The sequence below is a fragment of the Mus caroli genome, chromosome 3, assembly GCF_900094665.2.
Source record: "Mus caroli chromosome 3, CAROLI_EIJ_v1.1, whole genome shotgun sequence".
NCBI classification, from domain to species: Eukaryota; Metazoa; Chordata; class Mammalia; order Rodentia; family Muridae; genus Mus; species Mus caroli.
The window spans coordinates 48,050,272-48,065,051 of record NC_034572.1 but is presented as its reverse complement, the minus strand read 5'-3'; the positions used below and the strand labels follow the sequence as shown (position 1 = coordinate 48,065,051).

General features: G+C 42.1%; 1 protein-coding gene across 1 annotated transcript; it reads left to right on the top strand.

Moving 5' to 3' along the window:
- The first annotated feature begins 10,664 nt into the window (after nucleotides 1-10,664).
- Nucleotides 10,665-12,507, top strand: LOC110290844 (T-complex protein 1 subunit zeta-like). The gene is given in 2 exon segments (XM_021157673.2): nucleotides 10,665-11,412; nucleotides 11,414-12,507. Coding segments are annotated over 2 exon segments (1,596 nt in total). The 5' UTR covers nucleotides 10,665-10,671; the 3' UTR covers nucleotides 12,269-12,507.
- The last annotated feature ends 2,273 nt before the right edge of the window (nucleotides 12,508-14,780 follow it).

Here is a 14,780-nt window from a genome sequence, read left to right as displayed (position 1 = left end):
AAATTCATTCTTTTTAATAGCTGAGTAGTACTCCATTTACACATTGGAGTACTACTCAGCTATTAAAAATTTCATTTTCTATGTGTGAGTGTTGGCCTGCATAAATGGATATCCAGCACATGTGTGCAATGTGCCTAGAGGCCAGTAGAGGGCGTCAGATTCCCTGGAACTAGAGTTACAGATGGTTGTGCGCTCCCTTGTGGGTGTAGGGAACCAAGCCCAGGTCTTCCACAAGAGCAGCCAGTGCTCTTAATGGCTGAAACATCTACTCCAGCATGTAAATGGAGGGCAGAAGACAGCTTGTAGAAGTTAGCTTCTTCCCCCCTCCCCCCATTCCCAGGAATTGAACTCAGACCATCAGGCTTGGTGGCGGGTGCCTTTATCTACTTGGCCATCTCATGGACCCCGGGTATGGATTTTGATTGACATTTTGTTGCAGATGTCCATTGTGTCTTACACTTTGGTCACTTGTGTGTTATGTGCTCATGAGGAAATGGATCCTCAACAGACTTAACAGCCTACTTTTTTTTTCCATCTATTTTATAAGTTATTTTCAGGAAGACAGCAACATGTGTGGCTGTGTCTAAAAAAGTTTCTGTGCTAATTCTGTAATCCTTCAGGATGGTCACAGCTGCTCTTGGGGAAGCTTACTTCCACCCTCTTATACAGCCCTGCCCTTCAAGAAAGAGATGGTTCTTGCTATTCTTGGAGTATCTGTCTCATGCCCAACATGGCACTGCCTCCGGCCTCTAGACAGATGCAGTATGCCAGCTCTTAGGCACCCCACTCTAGGCTATCCACAGCTTAAAGCAGCATCAGGACCAGTATCTTTGATTTTTACGATAACCTCTCCAGAGATTAGCATAATCAGAAAATGAATCACAATTTTTCCCCTGTACAGTAGCAACAACTTCACATCCAATATTCCTGCATCCTTAAAGAGACACCGTCCTTCTAGACACTCGCATTGAGTCTTATGTAAGCTGGCCTGTTTTCTGGAAGTAGTTGCTGAAGATGTGTGACCAGAGAATGTGTGGATAAAAATACTTCTTCAGGGTTTAGGATTTGAGATAACATATTCCAAATTAGATCTTTTTTTCTAATACTTCCTTCTGGACCACCATCCAGACCACCATGATAACTTCTACAAGTTTGTTTTTTTGTATCACTTCATAGAGACCCAACATATGTTTGACATATGCCAGTGCCCTGTGCATCATGAGAATGCAGTAACAAGGGCATAACTCTGGCAGTTATCAACACTTGATCTTAGCCAAAAGGCCGAGAAGCGATTCTGGCAGTTATCAAAACCCCATGTTTTATTTCATATGTATCTAATTTCTTCCATCTCTTTATAGCTTGCCTGTGGCCCAACTTTGCTAATTTTGGAGAACAGATTTGAGGGTTGCCCCTGTGGGTAGATGTCGTTAAAATCCTGAGATTCCATAATTCTGTGGTTTGATATATAACCCATAAGTCATTAAAACATATTCCAACTTCTCCTTCCTCTCTTCCCTCCCTCCTTCCCCCTTGCTTCTTTCCTTCTCTTCTTCATTCTTTCCTTCCTCCCTCCCTACTTTTTTCCAACCTCTCTTCTTCCTCTCTCCTTCCTTCCTTTCTCCCCTCCTTCCTTTCTTCTTTCCTTCTGTTTTTCCTTCCTCCCTAATTTCCTTTTCCTTCTCTGCTTCCCTTCTTCCCACTTCTCCTTTACCCAACAAAAATAATCACTGAATAAGAATGACTACAATTTTCCTATTGTATGTAAAATACTAATAGTTTATATAGACTATTATTGTTCCTGTAGTGTGGGGCTCAAGCTACTTTGAGATTTCTACACTGTCATCCATGGGGAATAATATCCACTCTTCTGATATTTACATTGTACCTCTAGCCTTCCCAAATATTTTCTAGGAAGCGAGAAATAGATATAGATATAGATGATAGAGATAGAGATGAGATAGATAGAGATAGAGATGAGATAGATAGAGATAGAGATGAGATAGATAGATAGGTAGATGTCATTAAGGAGCTGGAGAGGCAATCCCTTTGTTTCTTTCCATACTAAGAAAACACCATTGCAAAAAAAAGTCGAACACTTACTTAAACATGCTCAAACATTATCCCCCAATATCCACCCCCTCACACATGTTATCCAGAAGTTAATTTTTAGAATGAGGGACTTGCATTTTATGTGTCAATTGAAACTTGATTCAGTGGAAACAAGATCCACACCCATTAGGCTGAACCTAATGCATAAATGCTTCAGCCTTTGCTTTAGATGGGTAAACACTGCTTTCATTTTTGTGATGTTAGCAACCTAGTCTCTGTGATTGATTCACTATTTTGCCATAAAATGCCTATAATAACTTAACTTGTAGATATGTTGTTACATTTGAATAGCATAACTTATGAAAAACTAATGTAATATTGATCATGCTGCAGACAACACAGTTGGTTATTTCTTTTAGTTCCTAAGTCCATGAAAATAAGAGATAAATGAGCCACAGTCCTTTCAGTAGGACCACAGTGCTGTACTAGGGAGGAGAAAAGAGGGAACACAGACCGGTCATAGAGTTGCTATAGACATAAGAGGGAGAAACTGCTACTATGACTGTGCCAAGTAGACATAGTCATTAAACCAACTCCTAATGGCTCATCACTGTATGCATAGATGAGAGCATCTCTCTGCCCTCATCAGAGAAGCTGCTTCTTGTGGCAGATACTGATCAACATAGAGATCTTCAACTGGTCATGGTGCAGAGGGTAAGACTGTAGAATGCTTAGCCCTAACTGAAAGATCATACCCCTCTTCCCAGGGCTCAAGGATCATCATGGAAGAGGGGCTGGAAAGAATGCAAGAGCTGTCCACTGGACACAGGGAGGCAGTTGCATATGTTAACTCTCGGTGCTTGTGACAGCATACACAAGACCTATACAAGCTCAAGCCCGATAAAATCTTAGCATAGAGGGGACAGGTGGGTACAGAGCTCCACCCCTGCTTGAGGAGCTATTGCAATCGATAGAGAGAAAATTGATTTCATTAATGATATGACCCCTAGTTAGTTGAGAAAACCCCATGTCCAAGAGTATTTGAGAGACACAAATTGTACTTGATGAGTGAAAAAGAAAGAGGATAGAATGTTGGGTGGGTGGAGAGGTGGGGGTGAATTTGGGAAAAGTTGGAGAAGGGGGTGTGTGAATATGATCAAAATACATTGTATAAAAGTCTCAAAGAATTAATAAAAATACTATTTTAAGAAGAGAAGTTTTTGTGATATTTGTAATTCTTCTAATTATATCGTCTTGACTAAGTCGTTTCTTTTGATTCTGAGTTTTTTCCAAGTAAAGTGTCAACGACTATAATACATGTCAGGTTTCATATGGGTCAAATGATAAAATGTATTTGACACACTTATAAAATTCTAATACTCTGGTTTATCTTTTATTTTTATTTTTCTAATTTTATTTACAGTTCAAGTTTTGTCCCCTTATCCAGTTTCTCCCCCATCCTGGACACCCCCTCTCCTACTCTATACCCCCTTCCCCTGCTTTTATGAGGGTGTCCTTCCACCCACCCAACCACTCCCACCTCCTCGCCCTTGATTCCCCTACACTGGGACATCAATCCAGCCTTCATAGGACCAAGGACCTCTCCTCCCATTGATGCCAGACAAGGCCATCCTCTGCAACATATGCAGCTGGAGCCATGTGTACTCCTTGCTTGGTGGTTTAGTCCCTGGGAGCTCTGGGGGAGGGGTCTGGTTAGCTGATATTGTTGTTCTTCCTATGGGGTTGCAGACCCCTTCAGCTACATCAGTCCTTTCTCTAATTCTTCCATTGGAGACTGCACACACAGTGCAATGGCTGGCTGCAAGCATCGAACTCTGTATTTGTAAGGCTCTGGCAGGGCCTCACAGAGCAGGAGACAGAGCAGGAGACAGCTATATCAGGCTCCTTTCAGCAAGCATCTCTTAGCATCCACAATAGTATCAGAGTTTGGAGACTGTATCTGGGATGAATATCCAGGTGGGAGAGTCTCTGAATGGCCTTTCTTTCAGTCTCTGCTCTGCATTTTGTCTCCATATTTGCTCCCATGAGTATTTTGTTTCCCTTTCTAAGAAGGACTGAAGCACCCATACTTTGGTCTTCCTTTTTCTTGAGCTTCACATGGTCTGTGAATTGTATCTTGGGTATTCCAAACGTTGGGGCTAATATTCATTTATCAGTGAGTGCATACCATGTGTGTTCTTTTGTGATTTGGTTACCTCACTCAGGATGATATTTTCTAGTTCCATACATTTGCCTAAGAATTTCATGAATTCATTGATTTTAATAGCTGAGCAGTACTCCATTTTGTAAATGTACCACATTTTCTGTATCCATTCCTCTGTTGAAGGACATCTAGGTTCTTTCCAGCTTCTGGCTATTATAAATAAGCCTGTTATGAACATAGTGGAGCATGTGTCCTTGTTTTATGTTGGAAAATCTTCTGGGCATATGCTCAGGAGTGGTATAGCTGTGTCCTCAGGTAGTACTATGTCCAATTTTCTGAGGAACCGCCAGACGGATTTCCAAAGTGATTGTACAAGCTTGCATTCCCACCAACAATGGAGGAGTGTTCCTCTTTCTCCACATCCTCACCAGCACCTGCTGTCTGTCACCTGAGTTTTTGATCTTAGCCATTCTGACTGGTGTGAGGTGGAATCTCAGGGTTGTTTTGATTTGCATTTCTCTGATGACTAAGGATGTTGAACATTTCTTTAGGTGCTTCTCAGCCCTTCCAGTTTCCACAGTTGAGAATTCTGTTTAGATCTGTTCCCCCTTTTTAATAGGGTTATTTGGTTCTCTGGATACTAACTTCTTGAGTTCTTTGTATATATTGGATATTAGCCCTCTATCAGATGGAGGGTTGGTAAAGATCCTTTCCCAGTCTCTTGGTTGCCAGAGGATCCCTCTGAACAGCAGTAGTGGTTTTACCTGCACTCACAGGCTTGTCTGCATTTGTGGAATGGTAACTCTCTCCCAGCGCTATTTGGGTATGGAGCCCTGTGGCAGAGGATCAGCTCTGGGTCAGATGGAAACCGGAAGATTCCTGTCCCAGGCCACTCCTTGGTTCCTGTAAACACTCTGCTTCAATATGAGTTCTAGGTAGAGGTGGTATTAACACATCTCCAAAATCGCACTCCTCAAATGATGCTGAAAATCTCCATAACCTGTTGTATAATCCTTTGATGTGTATTATGCTCTTTATCCCTCTTCGTCAGGAGGGAAAGGAGACATACAACTTTAGCCTTATGGCACATTTTTGCTAGGAACTAAGAGTTCACTGCCAGGTGGGTCTATCCAAAAGTAGTATTCATAAAACACACTTTGTAGTTGTTGTAGTAATGGAGTACTTCAGTGCATGAGGACAGTGTGCTGGGAGCTGAGGACAATGTAATTTAGTGAGCTCACAGGGAATGTACGGGAATACTGGAAGTCAGGCCTGGAGCTGGGCTGGGGGCATTGGAGGGCTCTGAATGTCCTGGTGAGATCAATGTTTAACGTGAGGCCATGGAAGATTTTTATGGATGTACAAGCTGTGACTTAGAACAGTTGGGGAAAATGATTAAAAGGAGACAAGAAGCAGGGAGATGACTAAGAGACTATTTTAACATTTTGTCTCAGACCAGAGTAGGGCATTTGGTCATCGGGAGACTCCGCCGTGAGTCTGTGTCTAGGAATGCAGCAGTGCATTATTAAGCAGTGCGTTCAGGAGGAAGCTGCCCATGTGCTACTCTTGGACAGTCTTCAGATGTGTGTAAGAGATGTCCAGGCAGATGACAGTCAGAATTTGCTGATCAAATTCCTGGGGAAAGGCCACTGTCGTTATTCCACCTCTTGTGGCTCATCTGTTTGTTTGTTTGTTTTTCTTGGCTGCTTCAAGCTCATCTCTGAGTTGGGCATATTTTTCCTTGGGGATCTAACATCCATGTTTCACATGTAAAGTTTTAAAAAAAAACCTTATTCTATGTATGTGTTGAGGCCAATAGCTTAGGTTATCACTGAAAATAATAGTCCCAGGGTTTTAGGAGAATATTGGGAACAGTACCACACAACCCATGGCAGCCCTTAGCTGCAAGCCCGAGTCAGTTTGGAGACAAAAATGTGGCAAGTATAGGCAGCAGCCTTAACCATTACTTTTGCACAGTGGAAGCCCTAGTGTTGACCAGCCTGGGTAACTTTAGTGTGTGGCAAGGTCTCAGATTTACCCTTAGTGGTTAGATGCCCTTGCAGTGATCAGCATAGATGGTTGGTAGCCTGGAGGAGAGAGCCTGGTGAAAGAGGTGCTTGGGGTGTGGACCCTGAGCCAGTTACTTTTATATGAATGAATAGGCATACAGTATTAGATTGTTTTCAAACCATCATTATTGTGGTTTGAAAAGCATTTTTAAGTAGATTCTCTCATCTTCTCAAATCCTCTGCATCCTGCCCCCTTATAATCTCCCTTCAAACTTTGCTTTCATGTCCTGTGTGTCCTATTTTCTCTCCCCTGCATTTCTCAGAATATCCTTTACCTCCCTCCCCCCTTTTCCTGCATTTGCACCCGTTCCAAGCTGGGGCCCACCTAGGAGAAAGTGTGTGTGGTATTTACCTTTCTGGGCCTGAACTGCCTCTGTAAGTATAATAATTTCCAGATTACCCCCTTTTTTGCATATTTTATAGTCTGAATTTTCTTTGGAGCTGAATACAATCCCATTGTGTATATATTACCACATTTCACTATCTAGTCGTCTGTTAATGGGTATCCTTGCTGGCTCCATTTCTTTGCCGCTGTGAATCGAGCAGCAGCAAACATAAACGTAAAACTTTCTGTGAAGGACATGGGGTCCTCTGGGAACATACCCAAGGAGTGGCCTAGCTGCAGAATAAGGTAGTCTTTTTTTTTTTTTTTTTTAATTTCTTGAGACTACTCTAAACTGATTTTCACAATGGGTACACTAGTTTGCAACCACACCAGCAGTGAGTAAGGGTCTCCTTTTCCCCTCAGCCCTCTGGCATTTCTTATCTGAGTTCTTGATGACTGCTATTCTGAGCAGGCTAAGGTGGTGTCTCAGGGAAGTTATAATTTCCATTTTGCCAGTGGCTGTAGATGTTGAATACTTTAAAAATGCTCATTGGTCATTTGTTTCTCTTAAGAAGTGTCTATTTATACATCAACTCACTTTTGAGCGAGAGTAAGAGCGAGAGGTGCGGTGGTGAAGAGAGAAAAGGGAGAAGTGGGGGGGGAGAGAGAGAGAGAGAGAGAGAGAGAGAGAGAGAGAGAGAGAGAGAGAGGGAGAGAAGAGGAGGGGGGGAGAGGGGTAGTGGGGAGAGGAGAGAGGAGAGAGGAGAGAGAATGTGTGCGTGTAATATTTTAGTTCTTTACAGTTCTGGAGAGTAGGTCCCTCTGAAGTATAGCCTGCAATGATTTTCTCCCATTCTGTCAGCTGTCTGCTCTGCTGATAGATTCTTTTGCTATGCAGAAACTTCTAAATTTCATGCACTACCATTTGTCCATTTGTCATTTCTAGTTCCTGTGTGACCAGAGCCCCATTTGGGAACTTCCTACTTGTGCATATAGCTTGAAGACAGTTCTTTGTGTTTCCCTCTAGACATTTTACTAGCTGGGTTTGGAATTAAGGCCTCAGTTATCTATTTTAACACTATCCATGTTCAACAAATCCCATTGGTTCCTTATTTTCAGTTGTTTTTTTTTTAAGGTGGCTTCCATTATGTCGTCTTTATGTTCTGCCAGCTTTAGTATTCTGTGATGCTAACATAAAGAAAGGCATATGGTACCATACTTATATAGAATCCTTCATATTGTTTTTACTTAACATGCTAACTAGACAAACTCTTTTAGCTTTTAGCTCAAAATATTTTTCCCTTTTAAAAGAAATGCACTGTTAGGGAATATATTACATGCAACAGAACATGTGTTTGTGGTTTGGTATGAGACAACCCACTAAATTCTCCCTCCCTTTCCTGATGTTGGATGTTGGACACAAAAGCTCAGCAGCTTAATCAGTGATTATGTGCTCTGAGCTCAGAGTTCCATTTGCAATCAGCAAGGCCGACAGCTGTAAACACTCTTGCCTTCTGCCTGGGAGAGTTGAGTGTTCCTGCAAATGCACATCACAGTGGAAAACCCATGATTACTTTTCAGTGTCTCTGTAACATGCCATCCCACAGTTGTACTTGAAGCTCGAAGAATGTCCTCTGCGTTTAGGGTGGGGCTCTGGACTTTGCCTGGACCTGGTAAGACTCACTGGGTCCTTAAAGTTGGATGCTTTGAAATCAAACCCACAGCCAGCCACCAGTTTTATGTACAATCCCTTCTACTCATTGTACTTTTTAATGATTTATTTTATGTGTATGAGTACCTGCATATACATACGTACAATTACATGTAGGCAGTAGTCAAAGAGGCTAGAGGCCAGCATCCAGTCCCCTGAAACTGGAGTTACAGAAAGTGGCAAACCACCAAGTAAGTGTGGGAACTGAATCCGGGGTCCTCTGTAAGCTGAGACAGTCCTCCAGTTTCCCACCCTCTCTTAAATCTCTTTTGCTTGGGACAAAGTGGATAAAAGTGTGTTAATTGTGAGGTCTTAAGATACTTGCCTTGGAAAAAAACCCTCAACACATGATCTTTTTGTCTTGGCTGGGAACAGGGGAGGGTATTTCTTCTTCAGAGGAGCAACATTTACATTAATATTGTAGTTGTTATGAATGAATTAGGGGAGGGAAGAAAGTAAACGGGAGGGGTAGAACAAGGGCAAAGATGAACATAGCTGAGTTTGGGGGGAAAACGTATTTGGAGATATTTTATTAATGAAGTTACTTCTTGACTTGTACATTGTCCAGGGAGACTCTTTACAAGTGGACCTCGGAAATGCTCCTGACAGACTGTTAAGATGGGCATTTCTTCACAGATCAATTCTCCACTATCCCTGCACACCCCAGAGCAACAACAGTGAGTCTTGATAAGCTTCCCTGGAACATCCATTTTTTTGTAGATGATTTTCATATTAAAATAAAGATGAAATTTTGAAAAATAGCCCTTTTAGAATAAGCATAAAACTTGAATAAAATTTCCATCCATGGGCAGTTTCAGTTCTCAGTACCCATTTCCCCAGGCTAAGCTTTATCCCCCCTTCCCCACCCCCAATAGATAATAAATGTTAAGGACCATTTATCTCCTATGCTTTAGATATTAGTAAATTATGCCACAAAAAATGTAAAGTTGCCATGGAAACCCAGATTCCAATGTCATTCATCCAAACAGGTTCTGCCTTCATGAGCCCAAGGTGATGGAGGCAGCTCCAGTCAGTCCTAACGGCTCATTTGTGGTAAATCTGAAAAGCAGGCATCTAGTTTCCGCCAATAACAAGAAGAACTTAATGTGTCTCATTAGGTCTGGGGCATGTGTTTATTACAAAGCCAACTAGAGCTCAGCTTACGCTCATATACTTCAGATACTGGAGTCGGGGATCAGGAAAGTAGAACACAATGATGACTTGGAAGAAACCATGGAAGACAGTGTTGACTTGCAATGGCAATGTTATTACTGTTTTTATTGTTTATTTTTGAGACAGGGTCTTCAGTAGCTAAGGCTTGTCTCAAACTTGCTAGCACAGGCTAACTTTGAACTTCTGGCCTGCCTGCCTTCCCTCCCAAGTGCTGAGATGACAGGGGCATGCTACCAAGCCTAGTTTATTACTACTGGCTTTATAACAAATAAAAATAAAAATAAAAATAAAAATATAAATAAAAATTTTTGTAGCAAAGGGGGAGGTTGGTAGTCTTTGGCTCTGCAGAATGTGCTTCAAAAGTGACTTCTCTTGGGTTTTAGAGAAAAGAATTAGACTCTCATTAGACCTTTTCTTAGAGCAGAAGTGTCTCCTGTGACCTCTCCCTAGAGGTCTCTCTCCAGAGAGATCCATAGTCCCTCAGGGAGGTCACAGTTAACTACGACAATTCTAAGTGCTGCTGTTATCTTCCTGAAAGGAACTGAATATTTTCTGTGCCTCACATGACTTTATAACTTTCCCCCCTTTCTATGACGTTTTATGGATCATGGTTGAATTCCATTTTGAGTATATAAAACCTGTAACACAACTAACAAGTGGGCCCCAGGGAGAGACATGAACTTTGTTCCAGCACATAACTCATTTCTCCATTGCTAACATCCAGCAACTCCGACAAGTGTTCCCACAGTCTGAACACTGACTAGCTCTCCCCCAACATCCCATAACCTCTAGATAATGTTGGAGCTATTCCTAGGAGGGCTTCATCTTCCCCAAAGTAGCTTTTGCATAGCCTTCTTTCTTTCCTATTCATCATGATACATAAGTGAGGAATTTCTTTAACATGTTCTATGGCCTGTTCTCTTTTTGACAATTTGTCATTGTCCTCTTTCTGTTGTATCCAGTGCATGTGCTAGTGTCCTAAAGAGAAGCTGGTGCCTTCTTACTGTTCTGCCATTCTGGTTTCTGGCTGATGATGGCCCAGTGTAGAGTAGTCTGGGAGGTTGTATGTCACTGGTAAGAACTGTGCTTACAATCTCAAGGTGCCTCTCACCGCCTGCTGCGCTCAAAACTGCAGAATACAAGGCTGATATGAAGATCACAGGATGGAGCTAGGCCAGCCATGGCGGCGGTGAAGACCCTAAATCCGAAGGCCGAGGTGGCCCGGGCCCAGGCAGCGCTGGCGGCGAACATCAGCGTGGCTCGGGGCCTGCAGGATGTTCTGAGGACCAACTTGGGGCCTAAGGGCACCATGAAGATGCTTGTATCTGGTGCTGGAGACATCAAACTTACTAAAGATGGCAATGTGCTGCTTCATGAAATGCAAATTCAACACCCAACAGCCTCTTTGATAGCAAAAGTGGCTATAGCCCAGGATGACATAACTGGCGATGGCACTACATCCAATGTCCTCATCATCTGGGAGCTGCTCAAACAGGCGGACCTGTACATTTCTGAAGGTCTTCACCCAAGAATAAAAACTGAAGGTTTTGAAGCGGCAAAAGAAAAGGCACTCCAATTTCTGGAACAAGTCAAAGTAAGCAAAGAGATGGACAGAGAAACACTCATCGATGTGGCCAGGACATCTCTGCGGACTAAAGTTCATGCTGAACTTGCAGATGTCTTGACAGAGGCTGTAGTGGACTCCATTTTGGCCATTAGGAAAAAAGACGAGCCCATTGACCTCTTCATGGTTGAGATCATGGAGATGAAGCATAAATCTGAAACCGATACAAGCTTAATCAGAGGGCTTGTTTTGGATCATGGGGCTCGGCATCCTGATATGAAGAAGAGAGTGGAAAATGCCTACATCCTCACGTGCAACGTGTCCTTAGAGTATGAGAAAACAGAAGTGAATTCTGGCTTTTTTTTACAAGAGTGCAGAAGAGAGAGAAAAACTAGTAAAGGCTGAAAGAAAATTCATTGAAGATAGAGTTAAAAAAATCATAGAGCTGAAAAAGAAAGTCTGTGGTGACTCAGATAAAGGATTTGTCGTTATTAATCAAAATGGGATTGACCCCTTTTCTTTAGATGCCCGTGCGAAAGAAGGGATCGTAGCTCTGCGCAGAGCCAAGAGGAGAAACATGGAGAGGCTGACACTTGCTTGTGGTGGGATAGCTCTGAATTCCTTTGATGACCTGAATCCTGACTGTTTGGGACATGCAGGGCTTGTATATGAGTATACACTGGGTGAGGAGAAGTTCACCTTTATTGAGAAGTGTAACAATCCCCGTTCTGTCACTTTACTGGTTAAAGGACCAAATAAGCACACACTGACTCAAATCAAGGATGCGATAAGAGATGGCTTGAGGGCTGTCAAAAATGCTATTGATGATGGCTGTGTTGTCCCGGGTGCAGGTGCAATAGAAGTGGCACTGGCAGAAGCTCTGATTAAATACAAGCCCAGTGTGAAGGGCAGGGCTCAGCTTGGAGTCCAGGCATTTGCAGATGCCTTGCTCATCATTCCCAAGGTTCTTGCGCAAAACTCTGGTTTTGACCTTCAGGAAACATTAGTTAAAGTTCAAGCTGAACATTCAGAATCCGGTCAGCTCGTAGGTGTGGATCTGAGCACAGGTGAGCCAATGGTGGCCGCAGAGATGGGTGTGTGGGATAACTACTGTGTGAAGAAGCAGCTGCTACACTCCTGTACTGTGATCGCCACCAACATTCTCCTGGTTGATGAGATCATGCGAGCTGGGATGTCCTCTCTGAAGGGTTGAAGCCTGCCTGTGATACTACAGGATGTTGGGGGGAATGGTTATTTTTGTCCAAGCTTCAAGTGATTTGGAAAATAATTTTCTCTTCCCTGATTGGAGAAAAGGAACAGGACATTTGGCACCTATTCAAATTATACTGTAAAATTTTATTTTTGCCTTGAGTATCTGAAGACACTCAAAGCAGCTCTCTTTCAACCCACTGAACAAGTTGTTTTAGCTNCACCGATACATAAATTACATAATAAGATAAGCATGTTGTCTACCCTTGTTCCTTAAGTGTTCTTTGAAAGTTTGTAATGGTTTTCATCTAAATAAGGCATGGTGACACATGCCTGTAAGCCTAGCCCTTTGGAAATAGTCCGGAATTTCTAAGCCAACTTAGGCTACAGGAGACCCCAGGTCAAAAGAATAATTTGTTGTGGATGTATTTGAAATTATCCAGCCAACTCCATGTTAAACATGTAAGATCCTTGCCAGTGTAAAACACATCTGGGTAATTTATGGGTTTCATAGTGTCTAATAAATACTTAAAAGAGTGAAAAAAAAAAAAGAAAAAGAAGATCACAGGAATGGAAGTGCACCATCTACTGCTTCCAATTGCCCATGTAGTGCCAGGGAAATGTTAGTGATCACCCCCAAAACAGATAGGAGCTAATCTGATGCAAATTCATAGCAGGGTCTTATTCTATTTGAGCTAGCTTGGGTCCCCCTTCCCCACAGGATGCACAGGATGATTTTGGTGGTGGGTTGAGCCTTGAATATCTACCAGGGCAAGGGTTTATAGTAAGCAGCAAGAAGGGGTAAGTGTGCATGCATCTACTTGGAAAGCTATGGCTTTTAACATAATTGGCTGGTGCTGGGAGTCATATCATAAACTTAATTTCTGCTCTCCTCTGTATTGGTGATTGTTAGACAGGAGGTGGGCTTGTAACCTGGGGGTGCAGGTTTGTTGGGGGTCTAACCTGGAGATGCTGGTTTTGTTGGGGGTCTAACCTGGAGATGCTGGTCTTGTTGAGGGTCTAACCTAGATATGCTGATCTTGTTGAGGGTCTAACCTGGAGATGCTGATCTTGTTGAGGGTCTAACCTGGAGATGCTGGTCTTGTTGGGGGTCTAACCTGGAGATGCTGGTCTTGTTGAGGGTGAGCCTAGAAACCGGAGCTAGGTTTGGGTTTTGTTAGGGGAATAGCTTGGAAACTAAGGCTAGATACTCGCCTGTTAGTTTACCTGAATTCAAACTTAGGTCAATTCTCTAAAAAAATGGAGTCTGAATTGAAAAGATTTGGCCTCTCACCTCCATGGTAGATGCTTTACCACATCCCCGAGTTTTAGAAGATAGGTGTTAGACAGCATTAACACTTTTTTCTTTCTTTCTGCTGCTTTGTTTCCATCTTGTATGATCCTGTTGAGAATTTGTCAGTTTGGTAACTCATATCTCTCTCCTTTGAACAATGTTGCTGGTCTTACTGCCCTGTAGCCTAACAGACAATGATGCCTTGGCCATATTTTTCGGACAATGAATGTGGTTCACTTTACCAAGATCTTGCTATCTTGCTATCTTATTGTGTTGGGAGGTGCATCATTCCAAGCCCATGATTTTGCTGCAGCTGCTGGATCACATGTCCTTTCTCAAGGGACCTCAGATGAACCTTAGCTGCTGGTGAATGTTCTTCCTGTCTTACATTCAACCCTTATGCTGAATGTAGTATAGAATTGTATCTAAATTACAAAAGGAATATTCTGGATGAATTTCCCAGTATAGATAAAGGCACTAAAGATAACAGAAGAAATTGAATCCAGACATTTTAATTTTCTGATAAACAAGCGTAGTGAGCATAGGACATCCACAGCTACTTTAAAAACGGCACGTCAAACATCCCATTTTCTTTTGGCAGCAAACACAGCTACTTGTTCACAGAAAATATATTTTCTTTTAAGGATAGTATAGTATTTTATATTTTAGTCTTAAAAGACGGAAAGGACATAGTTTGTCTGTAGTCGTGACTTTAAATAATGGTATTTTTTAAAGGGAAACGAAGATAATTGACCACAAACTGTAATACTGAATTCCTTTCGATAACGCAAAGCCAATTTTGTGGATTCACTTAAAAATAAGTAACCAAACAGTCTAAACTAAACTAAACTAAACTAAACTAAACTAAACTAAACTAAACTAAACTAAACTTAAATACAGAACTGACTTGTAGGCAGCAACAGTAGGGGAGTCTCATGGAGGGATTCTTTGAAAGTCTTAAGGAGCCCTGGAGTGACTGCTTAGTTCTGTCATGCATATATTTAAAGACAGCAAAATTAATACAAAACAAAACCAAAAACAAAACAAAACAAAAAAGCAAACAAAAAAGCTTAAAATAACTCAGGGTCTTGGAAGATAGTTCAGTGGTTAAGAGCACTAGCTGCTCTTGCAGAGTGTCTAGGTTCTATTTCTAGCACCCACAATTACTCTTAACTTCAGCCTCAGGGGACGCTGACACCCTCTTCTGGCTTCTACAGGTACT